This window comes from Trachurus trachurus (assembly GCF_905171665.1).
Source record: "Trachurus trachurus genome assembly, chromosome: 11".
Taxonomy (NCBI): domain Eukaryota; kingdom Metazoa; phylum Chordata; class Actinopteri; order Carangiformes; family Carangidae; genus Trachurus; species Trachurus trachurus.
In genome coordinates this window covers 6,531,838-6,553,129 of record NC_139904.1, presented here as the reverse complement: position 1 = coordinate 6,553,129, position 21,292 = coordinate 6,531,838, and the positions used below count along the sequence as shown (strand labels likewise).

Sequence of the window (21,292 nt, the reverse complement as noted above, 5' to 3'; positions counted from 1 at the left end):
TATATGGACTGTAAATATGTATTTTCCTATAAATTATAATTATGACAAATATGACAAAAAAAAAACAAAGCAACTTTTCTTCACTCTTTCACTTAAAAAACAGCTTATTTGAATAATGATCTGAATACTGGAAGAAGATGGCAGGTGTATAATAAACAACTTTGTACAAACTATGACAGGAAACAGTTTTTAAGTTCATGACACAGCCCAGTCAGAAAAAGATGTAGTTTGAAAAACTCAAGAAAAGGAAAAAGTGAATTACAGTTTTGGCTGAGCACATTGAGCAGTCACACCACATATTTAAATCAGTCCACCTGAATTAAGGGAAGTATGCAAATTAAAAAATGCCCTTACATCCATTCTTTAATTTCACAAATAAAACCACAGGCAGCACAGTTTTAAACAGTTGCTTGATTATTTATTTGCATGATAGTACTGTTAACCTCTCCTCGTCAAACCCAGTCCCTCCAAGATTTTGCAGTTTTTCTGATTATTGCAAGGAAACACTTTTTGATTCTGAAATAGCTTCTTCATAAAAAAGAAAATAAAAGTCAACGGTCATTTTGTGTGAGAAAAAAAATGCTACCTTTTTGGGAGAAATTGCAATGGTCTGCTTGTAAACAATTGTTACACCAGTAGCAGAACTGCACCGATTTCAGTAAGAAATTGTGGCTCGCAAGTAACAAGTGTTTTATTTTTTTGGTTTTCACAATATGCTGAGGGACCAGCTGATTTAAAATTCTCCAAAATCCTGGGGCAACTGTGAAATAGAAACACACAGCTATCAAAGATTATTATCCTTTTTGAAAGAAAATACTGTAATTAGCCACAGTCACTAACAATAAAGCCAAAGATCGCTATAGCTAGAAAGGTAAATACTGTTGGTAGTTACACGCTATGTGACAAAGCTATGAGGAAGACAGCAAGTTTCCTTGATCAAGGGAGCTACTATTCAGTCACGCATCTTTTTTTCTTTTTCTTTTTTGGAAAAAGGCAACACATGTCATTGCTTGAAGTAATAATTGTAAAAAAGTAAGCACTAATATAAAACAAGGAATGATATGAAAAGCAGTTAAAAAACAGACAATCCTTATCTAAACCTATCGTAGAGACTAGTGAGAAAGGCCACAAGGTTCACAGAGAGATAACATGAGAAAACTCCTACGGTAAAAAGCTTAAACAAGGCAGTCCAGCAAACAAATGTGCATTTAAATATAAAGGCAAATTTTACACTTATTACAGTATAGTTTAAGGTTTCACTCATTCACACACTCATTCAGTCAGGTATGATCTTTTTTTTTTCTTCATTCATCAGAAACATAGGTCCACATGTAGCTACCAGTCTTTTCTTCGCAACAGACTTTGTGGTTTTTATTCAAAAAGGTTTTAAAGGTCCCATAGTGAGATTTTCATGAGTTTTTAAATCCGGTCTAGGTTCCATATTAATACTGTGAAAGTATCAAAGCCCGCAGTCCAGAGAGAAATGCACACAGCCTGTATTCAGAAACTGAGCCTTAAAATCAGCCGTCAGGACTTCCTGTCACTTTGTGATGTCACAGCAAAGCAGTCGCTAAGCCCCGCCCACCTGTACTGACCATCCAAGCTTGCAGGATTTGATTTCTGAGCGTTTCACCTGAAATCTGCTCTATTTTCACCCACTAAACAGTCAGCCAATCAGAAGAGAGGAGATGTAAAACTACACCAAGATGGTTTTTAATTCTTAAAAACCACAGATTAAACACAGGAAAAGTGTGAAATATGGGACCTTTAAAGTTATTTCAGATGAACAGCTTCACCATCATCATTAACGTTCATCTCTATCAGCTTTTGTTTACTTTCAAACTTTATGTCACTACACAAAATCAAGCCCGTGACGTTACCCATCGCTCGTACGCATGCCGCCACAAGCAGCTGGTTGTACTGTACCGTTTCGAATCCGGCCATCTGCCTAACAGAACAAACCAGTCACAGATTTTTGCAGATTTCAGTCTTTTTTTCTTTTTTTTAAGTGAACAACAAGTCTTCTGTGAAGGAAAAAAAACTTCAAAAGACTGGATCTCGTCATGATACTGGGTGAAAAAACGTTTCCCAGTAGAGTTTTTGTCTACCGCTGCTGTGCTCTGTGTGTAATAGAGATGTGAGGAAAAAACAGATTTAACATCAGTATTTTTGCAGCATTATTTTTCCATCCTTGAAATATAAAATACTCTCTGAACCACGAGGGGTTTCGCCTTTTATTTGGACTCTGGTCCGGCATCTCCACAGCCAGTACCCTGTACTCTTCACCATATACCCTGTAAGTTAGAGAATAGGCCACTTTCAAAATAAAAGTGCCACCATTTGTAAATGATGGTGCCTATTTTTTTGTTTTTTTAAAGAAGTGATTGTGATTTTGACAGTACTATATTTTTTAAATGACAGACATAACATTTATGGTGGAAATCATCTGAGTGCTTCCTTTATAAAATACTTCTTCAAAATAAAATCCACTGTAATCTTGACTGACTGTCTTTATGGCCAAATCCTGTGATGATTGTGGCTTAAACCAGGTTAAGAGCTAGTTGAGAAAAGAAAATCCTACATTTATTTTTTTAAGCCACAAAAGAGGGAGAATCTTTAAAAAGCATTTTCCTGCGCATTAATAAAACTCTTCTGTGTAATTCCTCTGTGTTTTGTTTGTTAAGATGAGCTTAACTTGAAATGTGCGATGTAAGAATAGCCTTGTTCAAAATCTGTAGAAAGAGCAACTTGTAAAATGTGGGAATCCTGTACAAGAGCTGTTTATCCTCATTCGCTCCTCGCGCTCAGCATGAGTGATTTCTACACTGGAAATACATTCAAAACTTTGATTTCTTGTAAAAACAAGAAAGGCTTAAAATTCAAAAGAGTGAAAAAGGGAAATTAAATTACTTGGTTCAAACTATTTCTGCCTGCAAGTGCTGATTTTGCACAGCAACAGCACGTACAGTACCTTCGGCAAAATATAGTTTGTAATCTGTAGTACTTTTTTTTTTTTTTGCAACTGACAGACATGACAGGTTTGTAAGGAATCGAGAATATACTCCTGTGCAAATACGACCTTTAGGAAACGCCAAACGGTCGCCAACAGATTCAAGTGCTGCAGCCAGAGTACGTTTGTTTTGGAAACAGACCGCACCTCATACATTCACCTGCAGGACTCTGACCGCTCTGGGACCAGTTCCACGTCTGAACCGGACGCAGGAGAAGAGTTTAGGGTAAATGCCCGGGGCTTGACTTTGAACAGGGAGCGGATTAACGGAGAGATCAGTCTCTCAGATTGTTAATGTGGGCGCAGATCTTGAGGGCAGGACCTAGCTTGATGTTCATGGTGGACATGAGATGCTCCTCCTTCAGCAGCAGCAGCGCCTGTCCGTCAATCTCCTGCGATAGGAACTGGGAGGCGATTTCCTCACAGCCTGCGAGGAAGAGGAGGGAGCAAAAATTGGGATGAAAAATGAAATGACATATCCAATCAATTAAAGCGGACAAATATTTAATGAAGATATTATTGATTGGAGCAAAGAAAGCTATAACAAGGAAATGGCTACAACCCAACGCACCGACACTGGAAGACTGGCAAGGGACTGGTCACGAAATCTACATCTACATGGAGCGACTGACATTCGCTCTAAAATTGCATTCGGAGAAATTTAAGAGTTGGTGGTCCGAGTGGATCAGATATAGTATAAGATCACGGAAATCTGAACCGCTTTAAGTACCTCTATTACATGGCTTGAAGTACCAGTTTATCAATCTTGGTGGAAAAATGAGTAAATGTGACTTCTTTTGTTCAAATGTTCTTATGTAAAACATTGTAAAATGAAAGGGGGAGTAATAGCTTGGAGAATATGTTAACACAATTGTCCAAATACATGTTTTTGTTTTGCTCTGTATGAGTGTAATGGCGCTGAAATGACTTTGTATGTTTCTCCCTGATAAAAAAAAAAGAAAAAAAAAAAGAAAAATGAAATGAAATCAGCTTATTTATAAATAAGACGAATAAAAACATCTGTAACTGTGTTTCCAATGACAAAATCAACATCAGTGTGTTGCCGGCCGTGCAGATCGTCCCACCTTGTAGCGAGGAAATAAACTGAGACACCTCCTCCACGCTCCACTGGGCGGGGACGGCGGACAGGCAGCTGGGTGCGGAGCTCTCCGTCGGGAGCGGAGGGGGCGGCTGGTGGCAGGAGGCCGAGGACGCTGGCGAGAGGGACATGGGGTCGTCTTCATCCTCCTCCCCGCTGGACTCCTCGTCTGAATGGCTGGACTCTGAACGGCACTGAGGGGAGGAGGAGAGGGGGAGGAGGAGAGGGGGAGGAGACCGGTGAGCACTCGGCCCCAGACAGACCACATCTTATAATTAACAGACTTAATTTATTTGATAAAAATGAGACCAAGCACCCTAAACAGTGAGAAAATGAATCTAGTTGTGTGCTTTGTTGGTTTCAGCTGCACCAATGCAGCCACTAGGGGGCAGAGATGACTGAAAGCTGCTTAGGGACCTGAATGTTTCTTTTGCACCTCAAAATACTGTATGCTCATCCATGTTGACTCATTTTGACTTTACAAAGGATGGCCCAAAGTCTGGATACATTCCTGTTCATATACTTTATTGTAGCTTCGGTCTGGGGCTGTTTTTTTATATCAAATATTAATCCAGCCTACAAGGATTATATGAATAATTTAGATAGTGGGTACTTATAATCTTGTGTTATGCAGAAATCAGAAGATTATTGTATTTTTCCCAACTCCCAAACCTTTCAAACCTTAAAGCTCCTAAATATAAAGGTAGATGTTTGTATTAAAGCTCCATACAGTATAAAGGTAGATGTTTGTGTTAAAGCTCCATACAGTATAAAGGTAGATGTCCATATGTATTGTGATTATAAAGCAGCTCTAGGTTCTATATTAATACTGTGAAAGTATCAAAGCCTCAGTCCACAGAGAAATGCACACAGCCTGTATTCAGAAACTGAGCCTTAAAACCAGCCGTCAGGACTTCCTGTCACGTTGTGATGTCACAACAAAAATTCACAACAAGCCCCGCCCACCTGGACCCCTCATTCAACACTTTTTCCAACAGGATTTGTTTTTTTCTGTGTGGTTACACATGTCTCCTTATTCAAGAAAACAGTCAGCTAATCAGAGGAGAGACTCAGAGCCTCCTCTCTTCTGATTGGCTGAAACCAACCTGTCATTACCAGAGCAGAGAAAACTACACTATTGTGTTTTTTTTTTTTCTTATAGAAAAGCCATAAATATATATATCTTCTTTTGGACCAACACTATAAAACAAATAAAACACTATAAAAGGTGTAAAATATGGATCTTAAAGGATGCCTTTTCAATTTTTTTGAAACGCTGCATGCCGTGCTGACTCACCTTGACAGGTATGGGTCTCCCTGCTATCTTGGCACTGGCTATTTCTGAGCTGGTCCTGCGGGGAACCCTCCGCCTGGCGATTCCTCCCTCCTCGTCCGAGTTGGAGAAGTGACCCTGGCCTTGATCCTGATCCGGAGCGTGACCCTGACCTTGACCCTGGCCGTGACCCTGCCGCACGCAGAAGTGCTGCCTGAAGCTGACGTTGTACCTGGGGAACCAATACATACTGTATCGTAGACAAAGAGTGACATATACGGTACTGAAGCCAAGACGAGCAAAACATAGTCTTTGTCTCTTTGCACCATACGTGGTATACAACCTATACACATGTAGTGGGCAAAGGGACAAATGCAAAGCAGAAGCAGAAAATGTGGAAACCAAAAAAAAAAGAAAATCATATGCTGATGACGTCGTGTTACAAACAATGCAGGAAGAGCATTGTTTATAAAGTCACATCATAAATACAGTTTTAAAATCATCAACGAGACTAACTGGACAGAAATTTGACACATGTAAGTTTTCATGTTCATTTTTGTAGAGAAATGAGCATGAAACAATTAACCATGAGAACAGAAAACACACACTCACACATACACACACACACAAACACACACACACACTGTGAAACATACAACCGCCGTCACCTGAGAATTCACATGTAACTCCCTGAGAGGTCACGTCCTCATCGCGGCTATGAGGGTTTTTAATGACGAGGAGGAGCTCACACACTGAGGTTACACACGTATTAGACATGCTGAGTTTTAAAAGGTCGCTGCAAAAAACTTCTTTGAATATTTTTGAGAAAAGAAACAAAAAAGCATTTATCTCAACTAGAATTAAAAAAAAAAAAAAATGGCTTCAAAACAACAGTAAATTTGAGAAAAAATACTGCTGTATGGTTAAATCATGAATATATCTACGTATTTGTAAAAAGACAAAACAGTTTGGCTAACACTTTATAATAACTACACACTATTACGGTAAGCATTATTTAAACATTAAATACTTAATTCACATTTATAAAGCATTCTTCTTCCATTTATACTAATTAGCATGACATTTATAAACACAGTTATATATGTTTAACTCTGGTTTAATAAGCTAATCTATAATGAGTTTTATGATATTTCCACACTTAAAACACAATGGATTCAGCTTTCTTTTCATATAATACCAATTTTTTTTTTTTAAATGTCAGTTTCATAAAGGATTAGAAAATGTTACTTTACCTGCAATAATCATTAAGTGTCTGTAAAACATCTAAACACTCACCAAGTCTTATTACATGTCTAAATCATATGTATAAGTGGAGCATAAAGGTACATTTTACTTTATAAATCATCTTATGACCCACTGTCATCTCCTAAATACCTGGTTTGTAATTGATATAATTATAATTTATAAATGTTATGGTGTGGTGTGTATGGAAATAAAATCATTAAACACATTACAGATTCACTTATGAATGCAGGAATAAACTGTGTTTATATAAATTATATACCAATTAGTATCAAAGATGAATTTAGTGTTTGATAATACTTATTCTTAATAGTGTGTAGTTGTTATAAAGTGTGACAGAGTGTTGTGTTGGTGACAGATTGGGCCACAGCAGTGTCACAGTGAATTCTCAGGCGGCTCCCTCTGCTGTACTTATTATATTTCATGCGTGTTGAAGTACCTCTTGGCACAAGTCATGGAGCAGAACCTTTTGGTGCCTCTGAACTGGTTGGCAGGCGCAAAGTTTTTACAGTACTCACACTTAAGCACTGAGGGAGGAAAGTTCAGAAAGAGAACAGAGAGAACAGGTTCAGTTCATCGTTTCTACATAAACTCCAAACAATTTTGGTCTTTATTCTGCAAGATTAAATCAGACTCTGCTGACATTTGACTCTGCTGTTACGCCGCCTCGGGGTCGTTTTACAGCACAGAGGTTGTAATTAAACCCTCAGAGCGTTCATGTCTCCGGTCTCAAACAAACAGGGGTCAAACAAGGGTCATTTTGTTGCACAGTGGAAGAATCCTGATCCTCATGTTCATGTTGTTATAATCAAGTTTGCTAAGCTTAACAAGCTAAGTAGTGTGGACAGTTCACTGGCAGAGCAATACACTTGTGTTATTTGCTGTAACTTGTGAAGTCAATTTGGCAGATTCTGGATATTTTGGAAAAAACAAAAAGGTTATTTATTATTTACAGAAACGTTAAAGATGAAAAATATAACCAGGGGACGGTTTCACAAAGACATTTTAAACTGCTCTGAAGTCTGTTGATAGATCAGTCTACTGCCAATAAGGTTGCTTCACAAAAATAATAACTCATTTTCAGACAGTTGGAGGCAAAACAACGCGGGTCAATGGCCCAAGACCAATGTTGCCATTCAATTCAACTCAATTCAATTCAATTCAAAAAGCTTTATTGTCCATCAAGCTTTTTGCCATGGCAGCAACTGGTGTTAAACATGAGAAGGGAAAGAGGTTTTCCATAAAGCAAATTATTCTCCACCAAATTCAATTTTTCTTCTTGTAGTTTTGCAGAGTTTCTCAAAATAGGATAATACTATTATTATTATTATTATTAATTTACCCAGAATGCATTGTGCCACAGTCTGACTTAAGATGATCAAGACCTAAAGTTTAGATAAATTTAGCCTCGGTGTGTCTGAAGTCCGTCTTTGAAGCCGAATTCGAAGCGTAAACAAAACATTTCAAACCCTCAGACAAGACTGGAAGCTGGAAGCCGTTACCTGTTGCCGTGGTAACTGTCTCTGATTGGTTAGTGTCCGGACTGTCGTTGGTTAAATCCTCGCCGACCGAGTCCTTCACTGGACCACACACCTGTCGATACGAACAGAGGGGACAGCGTCACACACACACACACACACACACTGCAGCATCAGAAACTACAAAACTACAAATCCCCATGTGTGCGTGTACTCACAGGGAAAGGCTCCGCCCCTTCCTGGATGACGAAGCCCTCGATGAGGTGGGTGAGGACTTGAGGTTTCACCACGGCCTGAGGGGGAGGAGCTCTCTCCCCCTGACCGCACACACCGCGGGACACGGACAGGACCGGGGAGGGGGAGGGCGGGGCCGCAGCAGAGACTGGTGGGATCGGTCAGTTAGATCAGTCTGCTATCGATTATCAACTACGGAGATTTACATGTATCCAGTGGTGTAGTCTAATTTTTTTTAGTGGGTATACTGCTTTTTAGGTGGGTAAATTTGTACCAAAATTGACACAAATTAGAGCACAGACCCCCATTGGACAACATTTTGAAGCAAACACCAGAAATACACAAACAATCAATGTACATTTAAATTAGCCGTAAAATTTTTGAAAGATTATAGAGAAATTTCTGGAAAAAAGTGGTACAATTTCTCCCAAAAAGTTGAAACATTTCTAGAAAAAAGTGGTAAGATTTAAAAAAAAAAAAAAAAAAAAAAAAAGAACAAAAAAAGTTGGAAAAAAATGGTAAAAATTAAAAAAAAAAAAAAAAAATAGTAAAAAGTTTTTTTTTTGAATTGAGAAAAAATAGTAAAATTTCTCAAAAGAATTCTAGAAAAAGTGGTAAAAAAAACCCTCCCACTTTGAGAAGAACCATTGACATTTACTTTAGTTAGATAGTTTTGTTGTACTGGGTGTACTGAGTATACCTGAGTATCACATACCCCCAATTCCAATCCGCCCCCTAAAGACTCAGGCCCTGAACCCTCACTGACTGAAGTGACGTCAGCTGTAAGTGACAGAGTGTGAGAGTCTGTGAGGGTCCAGATGCTGTAAACATGAATGGAACAGCACTTACACACTCTCACGACATGTTACCTTGACAACAAAACGTTGTTGACTCCGGTCTTGGACCGATAATTTACGTACTTTCAATACGCACAAGGTGTGTGAGGGGGACGGACTCAAAACAAAATGTTCCCGGATCAGATGTGCTCAAATCATCATCAATAATCACAAACTGCACGTTAATACTGACAGTAAACTTACTCTTTTTTTTTTTCTTTCTTTCTTTTTTTTGGTTGTTGCTCCTTCTGTCCATTAACAATAAAGAGAGCGGCGGAGCTCTCTCTGACTACGTGTGTTAATTTACTTTTTTTTTTTTTTTAACACTTGCGTTCCGACGGCATCTCATGTGTTTGACTTCACAACGCTATGAACTGTGGGTAATTCCCCTACCCAAAGTCAGCATCGGTGCTGACTTACGGTAAAGGGGCAGTAAGGGCTCATTCACTGACTCACTGACTTGATGATCTGACAATGGAACAGCCCTCACACACTCACGGACTTCCCGTGAACGCGCCTCTAAGTCAGTGAGTCCGTGAGGGGTCGGATTGGAATTGGGCCATAGACTACACCACGTGCATGTGTCTGCTGTGTCGTTACCTGCTTCGATGGGATTGGTCGGGAGCACGGAGGCGTGGTCTCTGACTGGCTGGATCCGCGGGGGGGAGGGGCCATCTTCATCATTGGCTGCATTTGAGTCTGATTTCCTTTTCAGTGAACCAGTCAGAGGCTTCCCCTGAAATACGTGTGTAAGACATGATCACAGGCATCAAACAGTGGAAACAAGAGACGCTAACGAACCAACTGAAACCAATAACTAATGTTGTATTAGTTATCATAGATACATATATATTAAAGGGGAACTATGCAAGTCCAGTCGCTTTCCACTGTTTTGCTAACCCTCCTCTCGGCCATGTGCATTTGTTCACAACGAAGCCCAGCAAGAAAGCAATCAGTAGAGTGGTGGATAACTTTATATCTATGATGTTACTTGTGTAGTTTTACCAGTCATAAACAAAAGATTATGGTTTATGGGGTATGTTTGTGTCACGGTGCCGCTAGGGTGACCAGATGTCCCGCTTTGTGCATGATTTCATGCATTTCTGTCTCTTTTCAAGCGTCATGCAAATTGAGACCATGTCCCACATAATTGGTGGTCCCACACAATATCCCCCCAGCAATGTGAAGAAGCTGGTGATGGAGCTGCTTCATTATGGTAAAAATCCTGCATAGTTCCTCTTTAACTAATCTAAAAACTTAAAAATACTAATGAACCGTGTGTTAGAAGGAGGACAAAGCACAAGAAGACAAAGGAAAATTATAAGAAGAAACATCACAGCTTTAGGTCAGTCGGCTGCATCTTGACAAAACAACAGTTTTATCCCCTCTGTGCAGACTCCCTGGTTGCCTAGCAACCTCACAGAGATGTCAAGACCTCCTTAGGAATTCATCGTCCACACTCGACTGTCTGCATCTCATCCCATCCCATCGCTCAGAGGATGAACTGTAGGTCTGTGAAGACGTCGCCTACGACGACCACCAAGACCAGAGAAGAGCAACGAATCTTGGAAAAACTATGAAGGTTTGCTCCTTTTGTTTTGTTTGTTAAAAGTTGTTTCCCATAAAAAAAATAATACATGTTGTTGTTTCATCCTCCATCAAACATTTAGAGAGCTGATTATTTTTCATTGTTTTGAATTAATTAAATAATAAATAAGGAATTGAACAGTTTTCCACATAATCACTTCCTGTTTGGTGTTCTGCCTCCATAATAAAAGCATGAAAACGCTTTCTTTCTTTTTTTTGCAAGAATACTTAAAGCAGAAGTAAGTGATATATTTGTGTTAATATAAGTCTTAAATAGTTCTATCTTCCGACAGCAATCACTTACATAGAGTGTTTGGACTGAAACACGGGTCTGTCAGTCCCTCTGCTCCGCTCTGAGCCGAGGAGAAAACATTTATCGTATCCTACAGTTTTTATCCAATGAGGAGAGAGAACGGCATGCAGGGCTGTGTGTGCAGCCAAGGAACGCCGTGAATGTGGTGACGTAGGGACGAGGACTGTTATGGTGCGTTCAAGGCAACCCGTAACTCGTGTTTTTCCGACCTGTGAACTCGTACCAGTTCGATCTGGTACGAGTTCACGGGTCAGAAGTTACGAGTGGCCGTTATAGTGACTTTCACAGGTAAAACAGGTCGGAAAAACACGAGTGGGTTGCCTGGAACGCTACAAAATCGTAAGTTGTGACTTGAAGCTGTAATTTACGGTTTCAAAAGCCTGCCTGGAACGCAGCATTAGCCAAAACGACCGGATCACTCACTTCTGCTTTAACTTTTGAGATATTTCTTTTTTTCCTTCTTCTCCTCTATTATTACAGCCATTCTAACTATTATTATTGCATCTATCTTTTCTTCTAACTTGATTATCAGCATCTAATGTGGAGCCTGAAACCTTCAGCACAACTGTTTGTTGCTTCGGCTGCTTTGCTCACACGTGTGCGACACCTGAGCGAGCACAGTAAAAACCAAACAGGGAGCAGCACAAACACACACGAGGCTGACCTGTGGTGTCTGACTTCCTGACGAGTCTCCGTTGGTGGTCACACCGACCGGCGCCGTCCTCTGCTCCTCGGCCACCAGGGGGAGGGAGAGGGAGGAGAGGGAGGAGCGGGACACCGAGGACGGGGGAGCGGAGACGGCGGCGGGCGACTGGGAGGCGGCGGTGGCGGCGTTCGAGGCTACGGGTCCGTTCTGACTCTGATTGGCCTGCGGGTGCACCTGAGACACCTGGGCCAGCGGCGGCGCCTCCTGCGGCGACTGCAGCGCCTTCAGCCCGGCCCCCCGGCCCACCATGCCGGCCCCCTCCCGCGAGGCGATGGACGCCACCATGGTGAGCAGGCTGGACGAGGACGTGAGGACGGCGGCGGCTCCGTCCTGGCTGCAGCTGCTCCGCGCCAGCGCCAGAGCCTGGGCGTTCCCCAGCGAGCTCTGCCGGGCGCCGACGATCTGCACCGGGATGTGCGGCGGCGGCGCGGCGGCGGAGTGGGCGGAGCCGCTGGCGGGCGGCGGCGGGGGGGCGGGCAGGATGGGCGGGGGGTTCCTGGAGGGCAGCTGCAGCGGCAGACGGAGCCCCTGCAGCGTTTTGGGCTGGATGGGGACGGGGCCGTTGCCGTGGCCCGTGGACTTCTCGGCGCCGAGCGACGTCTTCTGCAGCGGCTGCACCACCAGCGTCTGGGCGTTCACCGCCGGCTTGATGGTCGCCGTGCCGACCGGGTAGCCGTGAGGCTGCGAGCCGGCGCTGGACGTCAGGACCAGCGTGTGCGCCGCCGTGGGGGCCGTGGTGGCGAGGGTCCGCGTCCCGTGGAGCAGCAGCTGGGAGAGAGGGATGGAGGAGGTGGAGGAAGAGGAGGAGGAGGAGGTGGAGGAGGAAGAGGAGGGGTGGGCTTTGAGGTTGGTGGGCTGAGGGTACGTGGGGATCTTGATGTGCGGCGGCTGCGGCTGTTGGCTCGGCTTCGCCGGGGACTGGGGGGTGGAGTGGTGGGGGGGCTGGACCAGAGAGAAGGCAGCTGGAGACGGAGACACATAAGAGCAGTGATGACATTTAAACCTGCAACAACAAAATGACAGAAACAAGCTACAACAGCACACACACTCCTTTAAAGGGATAGTTCAACATGTTGGCAAATTGGCCCATTGCCATAATCCCTATAGTCTTAGCAGTAGGTTTGTTACCTTTAATTGTCGGTGCAAGCTGTTTTTAGAACGGCGGAGCAGAGCCGCAAGCTGCTCAGAGCTACACAACATTGGAGGCTCATGGGATTTCTTGGTTTCCCTCATCAAACTCATCAAATACACAATCCAACAACTCCAAAACGCTCTGGTGGACAAGTTGTGACCTGCACATTCACCACGCTATGAGATAATAACACAACGTTACGAGACGGGAGTTGTTTTAGAGGGAAATTCATGCAAAACCGTTGATGGGCGTTCCCGTCAGGGGCAGTTTTTTGGCAATCAGTCTCTGCATTTGCCTCAAAAACAAATCTGAGCAGCTCGTGGCTCTGCTCCGCCGTTCTAAAAATAGCTTGCACCGACAACTAAAGGTAACGAACCTACTGCTAAGACTATAGGGATTATGGCAATGGGCCAATTTGCCAAAATGTTGAACTACCAACCTGGGGCTATAGTTTCCTGATATTTTAGGTCTTAAAGAATGAATCTGAAGATTTTATTTTTAATGTCTCCTGTTTTGCAGTAGTTCTTCTGTCTGTCCCCCCGTTATGTCACACTACACGTCCATTCATCATTCCCGACGGCGGTAATCGGGCCCGACGCTGGAAATGTGTCGGTAGCGACAAACTCATGTGGAAATCGGGCTGAAATCGTGTCGTCTGATGCTGCCTTCGCTGCCCTCCCCTACCTGAGTCGCTCCTCTCGGGGGCTTCAGTCTTCACGCCGACACCTTTGGGGCTGGACACTCCTCTCATGGCCAGATTCTGCACCTGGACGACGGGAAGACGGAGATAAAAACAAAAAAACAAAAACAACAACCTGAAGTCAGCTGTAAAAAGAGACGGAGGAGGTTCATCTCCTTCGTTCGCTCCTCTCGGTCCACGAACCTGATCACTGTCTGATTGGCTGCTGCAAGAGGAAGTTGGAGTCACCTCTTGCTGTTGCTGTTGCTGTTGCTGAGCCTGCGGCTGCTGGGTGACGGTTGCCACGGCAGCGGTTGCTGTGTTGCCGGGCATGAAGATGAGCTGCGAGGAGATGGGAGCCCTCAGGGAGCGGTTCACCTGCAGGACGACAGGACAGGTGGCGAGAGTGACCGAGCGTCGGGAGGTTTCAACAGGAGATTATGCAAGAAAAATAACAGAAAAATGTACTTTTCTTGTTTAAAGGAGCCACTGAAACGAAGCTACAGGTCAAACAACTGATTATTTTGATTATCAGACATAATTTAAGAATGATCACTTCCTCTTTAGTGGTTTTCCCTACAAAATAAAAGCATGAAAAAGTCCATTCTTAGCAGGAACAAATAGCTTAGAGTAGAGTTTTACTCTTTGAAGGAAGTTAAAACCTTTATTTTAGTTTAGTTTATTTATTTATTTCATTCATTTATCGAGCATAAAAACAAAAAATTAAATAAAACTCATAAAAAATAATGACAATACTGTAACTCTTGAATGAAACGGGGCAGAAAGAAGCAAACTTATATTGTCTACCCCTTGTTACAAAGAATTAATTCACAAATTAGATAATACCTACCTATTTTATTAATGTATTAATTTATTTATTCTTTCTCTCCTTCACTTTGCTCTTCCTAGAATAACTTTCTTTTTTCACATTCTTATGTCACCGTCTCCTAATTATCTTTCTATACACACACATAGAGAGTAAAATGAGAAACTGTACCCCTCTCATGTAACTGGTTATGATTTCTATTGGGGAAAAAAAAATTGAAAATCAATTAACATGAGTTAAGTAAATCGATCGAACCACATTTTGTGACAGTGAGCCACATGAAAACATGAAAACGCAGCAGGTTTCAGTTGTATGTTTCACTCTGGAGTTTACCACTAACTTCCTCCATGTGAGACTCACCCTCAGGTACATTTGTCCCTGCCCTGCTGCCGTCCCACTCAGCAGCACCGACTGGCTGATGGTGGACGTCGCCGAGGCGCCCATCGGCCGGCTGCTGGGTGTCGACCCTGCTCCAGACGTTACACTGGTCTGGAAAAGAAGAAGAAGAACAACAACATCATGCACAGTCTATGTTACTGCCTTGTAAATGATTTTGCAATGTGGACTTATAAACACACCGTCACCATGCAGAGCCATAAGGACAAAGTTTAAAGGGATACTTCATCCAAAATTGACAATTCGGCTGGCAACGGATTTTCATATAATGGCAGTAGATAGAGTTCACTTTTGAATCGTCCAAAACACACACTATGAAACATCCAGATACCTCCATACTGCTCGTCTGTACTGACCCAAGTGTCCTGAAGCCAAGACATGGAAAAATTGTTAAGAAAAAATGAATGTGATCTCTGTTTTTAGCCTTGTTGTAGCAGTAGCTCCCTGTGGCTGCGTGAGATGCTCGAGATTTGCTGCGAGATGTTCGTTCGTCATTGTAAACCATTGGATGTATGATGTAAACACGGAAGAACATCTCGCAGCAAATCTCGTGCAGCCACTGGGAGCTACTGCTACAACAAGGCTAAAAACAGAGATCACATTATTTTTTTCCAAACAACTTTTTCATGTGGCGGCTTCAGGACACTTGGGTCAGTACAGACGAGCAGTATGGAGGTATCTGGATGTTTCATAGTGTGTGTTTTGGACGATTCAAAAGTGAACTCTATCCGCCACCATTATATGAAAATCCGTTGCCAGCCGGACCCCCCCTGGAACTCCTAAAGCGTTTTGATGACTCCAAACCCTTCCTTGGCATGACAGTGAGTAGATGATTGGAGAAGTATCGATTTTGGGTGAAGTATCCCTTTAACATTGATCAGTTACATATCTGACTCAGTTTGGCCCCAGACGAGGAATCAAAATGTTGTGAGAAGAAGCAGCAATGTGGGTTAAGACAAAACAAAACAACAAAACAAAAGAAGAGGAAGAGTTCGTACAGCTGTGGTGCTGGTGGTCTGAGACGAGCTGCTGCTGGAAGGACTGGACTGACGACTGGCAGCCAGCGTGGCCTGAGAGGAAGAGGAGGAGAGGAAGAAGAGTTGGCTGCTGTGTGTTTAATCCACACATCCACACACACACACACACACACACACATACACACACACGCTCTTTGTTTTGGAACCACAGCGTCCAGCAGCGACTCGTTCACTCATCATGGTTTTCTCATCCTTTTCTTCTGGTTTTCCAGAGTTTGTTCTTTAAGCGGAGCTGCTGTGGTTCCTCTTTTTTATTCTTCCATTCTACTTGCACAATGAATGTAGTGTGACGTACTTCCGCTTTAAGAAGTTACGGTCCGCTCACTTCCGGCGGTCATCTTTACCATAGCGCTGTATTTGCTGTATTTAAATTAGCCTACATACTGGTATAACACTTTACACCTAACTCTCTCATTCTACATTCATAGTTATGTTTGTACATGTTATTAATAGTATAGTCAGTTCAGTTTGTATTTTTATATATAGTAGTCGAAGCATTTTTTATCATTTAATCATTGATCGCATTTTGCTGTTAGCCGCTCGGCTAACTTAGCCTAGGCTACTGGCTATATGAAAATTAGAGGCTAAATAAAATTACATACTAACTTCTTATAGTAACTTCTTAAAGTTTAGTTTAGTTTATTAGTTTAATAAGGGACAGTGTGCAATTACATGAATCATTTGCAGGAAAAAATGAAAAGATGGTTGCACCAGATTTAGCTTGCAGCTAATTTCCATCTGTAGTCCCTACACATAGCATAAAAGAATTACACAGACCACAAGCTACTATACGAAGGTGAGGCATAAAAAGACACAATTAGACAAAAATAAATAAAGCGGAAGTACGTCACACTACATTGTGCAAGTGGTCCATAGTCTATAGTTTCCACAGTTAGAGTAACATGAATAAACCAGTTGGTAAATAACCTTTTTGGACACAGATGCATTCACCTTTACCTGTTGCACGGCGGCCAGGTTCTGCAGCTGAGCGTTGTTGATCTGCTGCTGCAGCATCAGCTGCTGGAAGTACTGAGCTGCGTTGGGCTGCCGCTGCAACGCCTGCAGGGCCTGGAGAAGAGGAGAGAGGAGGAGAGAGGAGAGAGAGAAGAGAGGACAGGGGTGAGGAGAGGAGAGGAGAGGAGTAAGAGGAAGAAAAAGCAGAGAGGAAGAAAGGGATGGATGCTGCAGCCGGGTGCTGAGCCTCCTGCCAGCTGCCTGATGTACGAGCTGAGGCTCATCCAGTAATAAGTTGTAGGATGAAAGCGAGCGCGGCGGCGGGATTAGCCGGCGCAGGGCGACAGAGACAGATGGACGCACGGGGCCACGGAGACGGAGAGAAATTACACACAGACTCCATCTCTCTCTCTTCACCTCCCTCCGTCCATCACTTCCTGTCCCTCAGCTTTCACACGTTCATCACAAATAAACACACAGGACCGACGGCGCGCGCACAAACACACACATCAACAACAACAACAAACAGATAAATCCTGCAGACGCTTCACACCGACGATGTTTTCATTCACACGCAAACGGCTCAGCAGCTCCAGTTAAAGCAGGTGAGACGGGGCTGTGCTCCTGGAAACAAAACCAGGAAATTAATTTAATTTATCTCCGTCTGCAGAGTCGCATTTATTTAAATATCGACCTGAATCTGAGCGATGCTGAGAAAAAATCTGATGAATCTCCGCTCCAATGCTGGATTATTAATTATTATTACACAACATGAAACAGCTTTTTATGACTGAGCTCAGATTTTAGTGGGAAATGTGATTAATTAATCTAAATTAGTAATAAATTAGATTTCAGTTCAGATGGTTCAATTATGAACATTATGAACAATTATTATTGCTTATTACAATTGTTTATTAAATCAATACTAATAATGAGCTCAAGTGACATTTCCTCAGAGGATAAATACAGTATCTATCTATCTATCTATCTATCTATCTATCTATCTATCTATCTATCTATCTATCTATCTATCTATCTATCTAATGACTAATGTTTATTACTGATTTGATCCATGGGGAGTTAGCTGTAGGCCCCGCCCCCTTTAAATGTCACAGTGCAGTGATTGATTGATTAATAGTCAAAGCTGTACCACCTTCTTGGATCAAATACACTGATCAGAAATATTGATTTTATTAATGAACTTATGGGAGAGAAGCCTTTAGACCTAATTAAACCTGCTATTACAATTATATTTAAGCTGCTAATTATTTTCTCAATCAATTAATTAATCAGAAATTAGTTTACAATCAGTGAATCCTTAATTCTGTGACAGTTTATCACTGTAACGACGAAAGGAACTTTCACATTAACTCAGTGACGTTTTGGTATTTTTGATTAAGATAATGAAGTAACTGATCAATTATCAAAACTGTCGACTATTAATTATTAATCATCAAACTAAATGAGGAGGCTGAGCCATCACACCAGCTCTAATAAACACATACACACACACACACACACACACACACACACACTCTTACCTGCACCGCCTGCCTTTCGTACAGAGACATGGAGTTCATGGGCGAGGGGCGGGAGCTCGCCCCGGACGCTGCGCTCCCATTGGTCGAGGCGCCCTGCTGGTTCTGCTCCCCATCCGTCTCCATGGCTGCGGAGGAGACAGAGACAGAGACAGAGACAGAGACAGATGACGAGACGTCCGTCAGCGAGACACTGAGTCAAACACATTTTGTCCTGATGAATGAAGCAGCGGTGACGGAGACACGGTGAAGCTGCTGCTGCTCAGTCACCGACGTTTCCTCCGTCACCGGGAAACAAACACCTGTTTCCTCAGTCTGGAGCAGACACCACACACACTCGTTATGGGACAGAAAGATGATTCTTATTATTATTATTTACAAGGAAAATTAAAAACCTTTAAAGGGATAGTTCACCCAAAAATTCAAAATTCACTCATTATCTACTCACCCTCATGTCGACTCAGAGTCCTCCGTGCCTTCTCTGAGTTACGGGGGGGTCCGTGCAGCAGTATTTGTCCATATAATGGTTATGAATGGATACCATTTTTCTTTGTCCAAAAAGACACACCAAAAAACATCCAAATACCTCCATAGTGCTCGTCTGTAATGTCCCTCTTGTATTGAAGCCCCGACATGAGAAATTGTTCCGCCGGTATGAAGAGCAGTGAACTGAGACACTGGGAGCTTCCGCTACAAACAAGCTTAAAATATAGACTTATTTAATTTTTTTCGGAACAATTTCTCATGTCGGGGCTTCAATACAAGAGGGACATTACAGACGAGCACTATGGAGGTATTTGGATGTTTTTTGGTGTGTCTTTTTGGACGAAGAAAAGTGAGCACCATTCACAACCATTATATGGACAAATACTGCTGCGCGGACCCCCCCGTAACTCAGAGAAGGCACGGAGGACTCTGAAAACTCTCACAGCTCTTAGTCGACATGAGGGTGAGTAGATAATGCGTGAAATTTGAATTTTGGGTGAACCATCCCTTTAATTGGCACCATTTTTCAAGATTTCTAAAGTATCTGACTTCTTTTATGCGACACTGGAGCCAAATTTTGAGTGAAAATTGACACAAAACATAAATTAAGGATCAATAAATTGGAAGGACGTCACAAAGCTGCAAGCTGATATTATATTTTGTAGTTAGGCTGTAGGATGTGACTGGGATTATCACCATTACCTGCTCTGCTCTTACAGGTGTAAATGTTGCCTTCAAATGCTTCATTGTGACTTTTTCCCTCTCTATAATAACCAGGTGATTGTTTTGTTTTTTTCAAATTAACAAACACTTTTCATTGGCTTTTTAAATTGTCTATTTGATTTCCTGAGAGTTATGTTATTTTTCTGTTGTTATAAATTGACTTGTTACATGCTCACTCACACAAAAACAACAACAAACACATACAATAACAAAGCAAACACTGCATCACCTTAAACGCATCTTTAACATTTCTGTACTGTAATTAATACAGTATAAGAAGTACATAATGTACAGTATGTTAATATAGGCTACACTTCTATACTGAATAAGTAATTTTATCATGTAACAGAAGCCAATTGTTTACAGATACCGGCGCCTTTTAGTGCATATAGGCTAACATTTCTCAAACTGCACCTGAATGCACCACAGCAGACCTAAAAACTGTACTTGCAAAAATGCTTTTGAAAGCAACATTTATTTATTTATTTATTTATTTTTGATAATAGGAGAGTAAATCAACCAGCTCAACAAAATCAAATCTACAACTATTGATTTTACTTTTCTTTCTTTTTTCCGAATCAAACTGGTACTAAGGAGTATTAGGGCCAGCCAAAAAAAAAACAAAAAAAAAAACAGGCAAATTAAAAAAAAGAAAAAAAGAAATCTGGCACAAAAAAAAATCCATCGGGAAAAAAATTTGGCAAAAAAAAAAATTCTGGCAAAAAAGGTACTGTGGTCAAGCCTCTGCAGTTTGTTTTTGTTTTTTGTTTTTTTACTTTTTTCCTTTTGCCTAACCTTTTTTTATTTTTTATGTGGTCTGTGTGTTTTGTTTTTGTTTTTTTGCCTGGCCCTAATATAGTATCTAGTCCTTCGTTAACTGGAAACCCCTCAAAACACAACTCCTTTAAATGTAGTTTCCCCTGCACTGAGTCTGAGTCTGGAGGATTTACAACCTTTTCATCCCTGCAGTATCTCTCTCTCTCTCTCACACACACACACACACACACACACACACACACACCTACACACACCTACAACCCTGTCCCAGCTCGACCAGTCTGCAAAACCTACAACCTACAAACACCAGCACCACCTCATCCTCAGCTGCAGCCACAGCCATCCTCTGACGCGCACACGCACAAACACACACACACACACACTGCTAACGCTAGCTGTACTGTAGCTACCCTCCATGTTTCAGACCAGTTAACGCTGGATCCTCCCCCCTCCTCCTCCTCCTCCCCCTCCTCCTCCTGTCTGCCTCTAACCGGAGCTCCTCTCCCCTCCTCTCACCGTCGCTGCTCCTCCGCCCGCGGCTGCACCGGCGGCCACCGGCTGCAACACGACTCGGAGCGACTCAGCGGCCTCCGGAGCTCCTCTCTTCTCCTTCTCTTCTCCTTCTTTTTCTTCTCTCTTCTTCTTTTTCCTGTCTTTCTTCACGTGATGTTTGTTGTTGGTGTGTGCAGGAGGCCGCGGCAGCAGCAGCAGCAGCTCCTCCTGCTCCTCCTCCACCTCCTCCAGCAGCAGCAGCAGCAGCAGCAGCTCCGCTTTTTACTGTTTTGCATAAATTTGCAGCTGATGTGTTGTTGGAGGGTCACGCCTCCTCCTCTCTCCTCTCCTCTCTCCTCCTCTCTCCGCTGCTCTGCCTTTTCCGGCGCGACGGGATGACGGAGCAGCAGCAGGACGGGGGAGAGAGAGGGGGACACACCACAGACCTCCCCC

At 42.5% G+C, this 21,292-nt stretch overlaps 1 protein-coding gene across 3 annotated transcripts; it reads right to left on the bottom strand.

Moving 5' to 3' along the window:
• Positions 1-451: 451 nt before the first annotated feature.
• LOC310993590 (polyhomeotic-like protein 1) lies at positions 452-21,217 on the bottom strand. Of its 3 annotated transcripts, none has more exons than XM_083981985.1 (15): positions 20,864-21,217; positions 18,365-18,489; positions 16,821-16,937; positions 15,831-15,902; positions 14,797-14,925; positions 13,815-13,988; positions 13,616-13,697; positions 11,758-12,761; positions 9,794-9,929; positions 8,342-8,505; positions 8,148-8,238; positions 7,085-7,172; positions 5,407-5,614; positions 4,096-4,303; positions 452-3,437 (listed from the first exon to the last, which is right to left on the bottom strand). In XM_083981985.1, the coding sequence occupies exons 2-15, from the start codon at positions 18,485-18,487 to the stop codon at positions 3,286-3,288; spliced, it is 2,748 nt and encodes a 915-aa protein (XP_083838111.1). In that variant the 5' UTR covers positions 18,488-18,489; positions 20,864-21,217; the 3' UTR covers positions 452-3,285. The 3 variants fall into 3 exon arrangements, with proteins under 3 accessions (XP_083838111.1, XP_083838113.1, XP_083838112.1); XM_083981987.1 differs by having other exon boundaries at positions 13,860-13,988; XM_083981986.1 differs by having other exon boundaries at positions 16,827-16,937.
• Between the last annotated feature and the right edge of the window lie 75 nt (positions 21,218-21,292).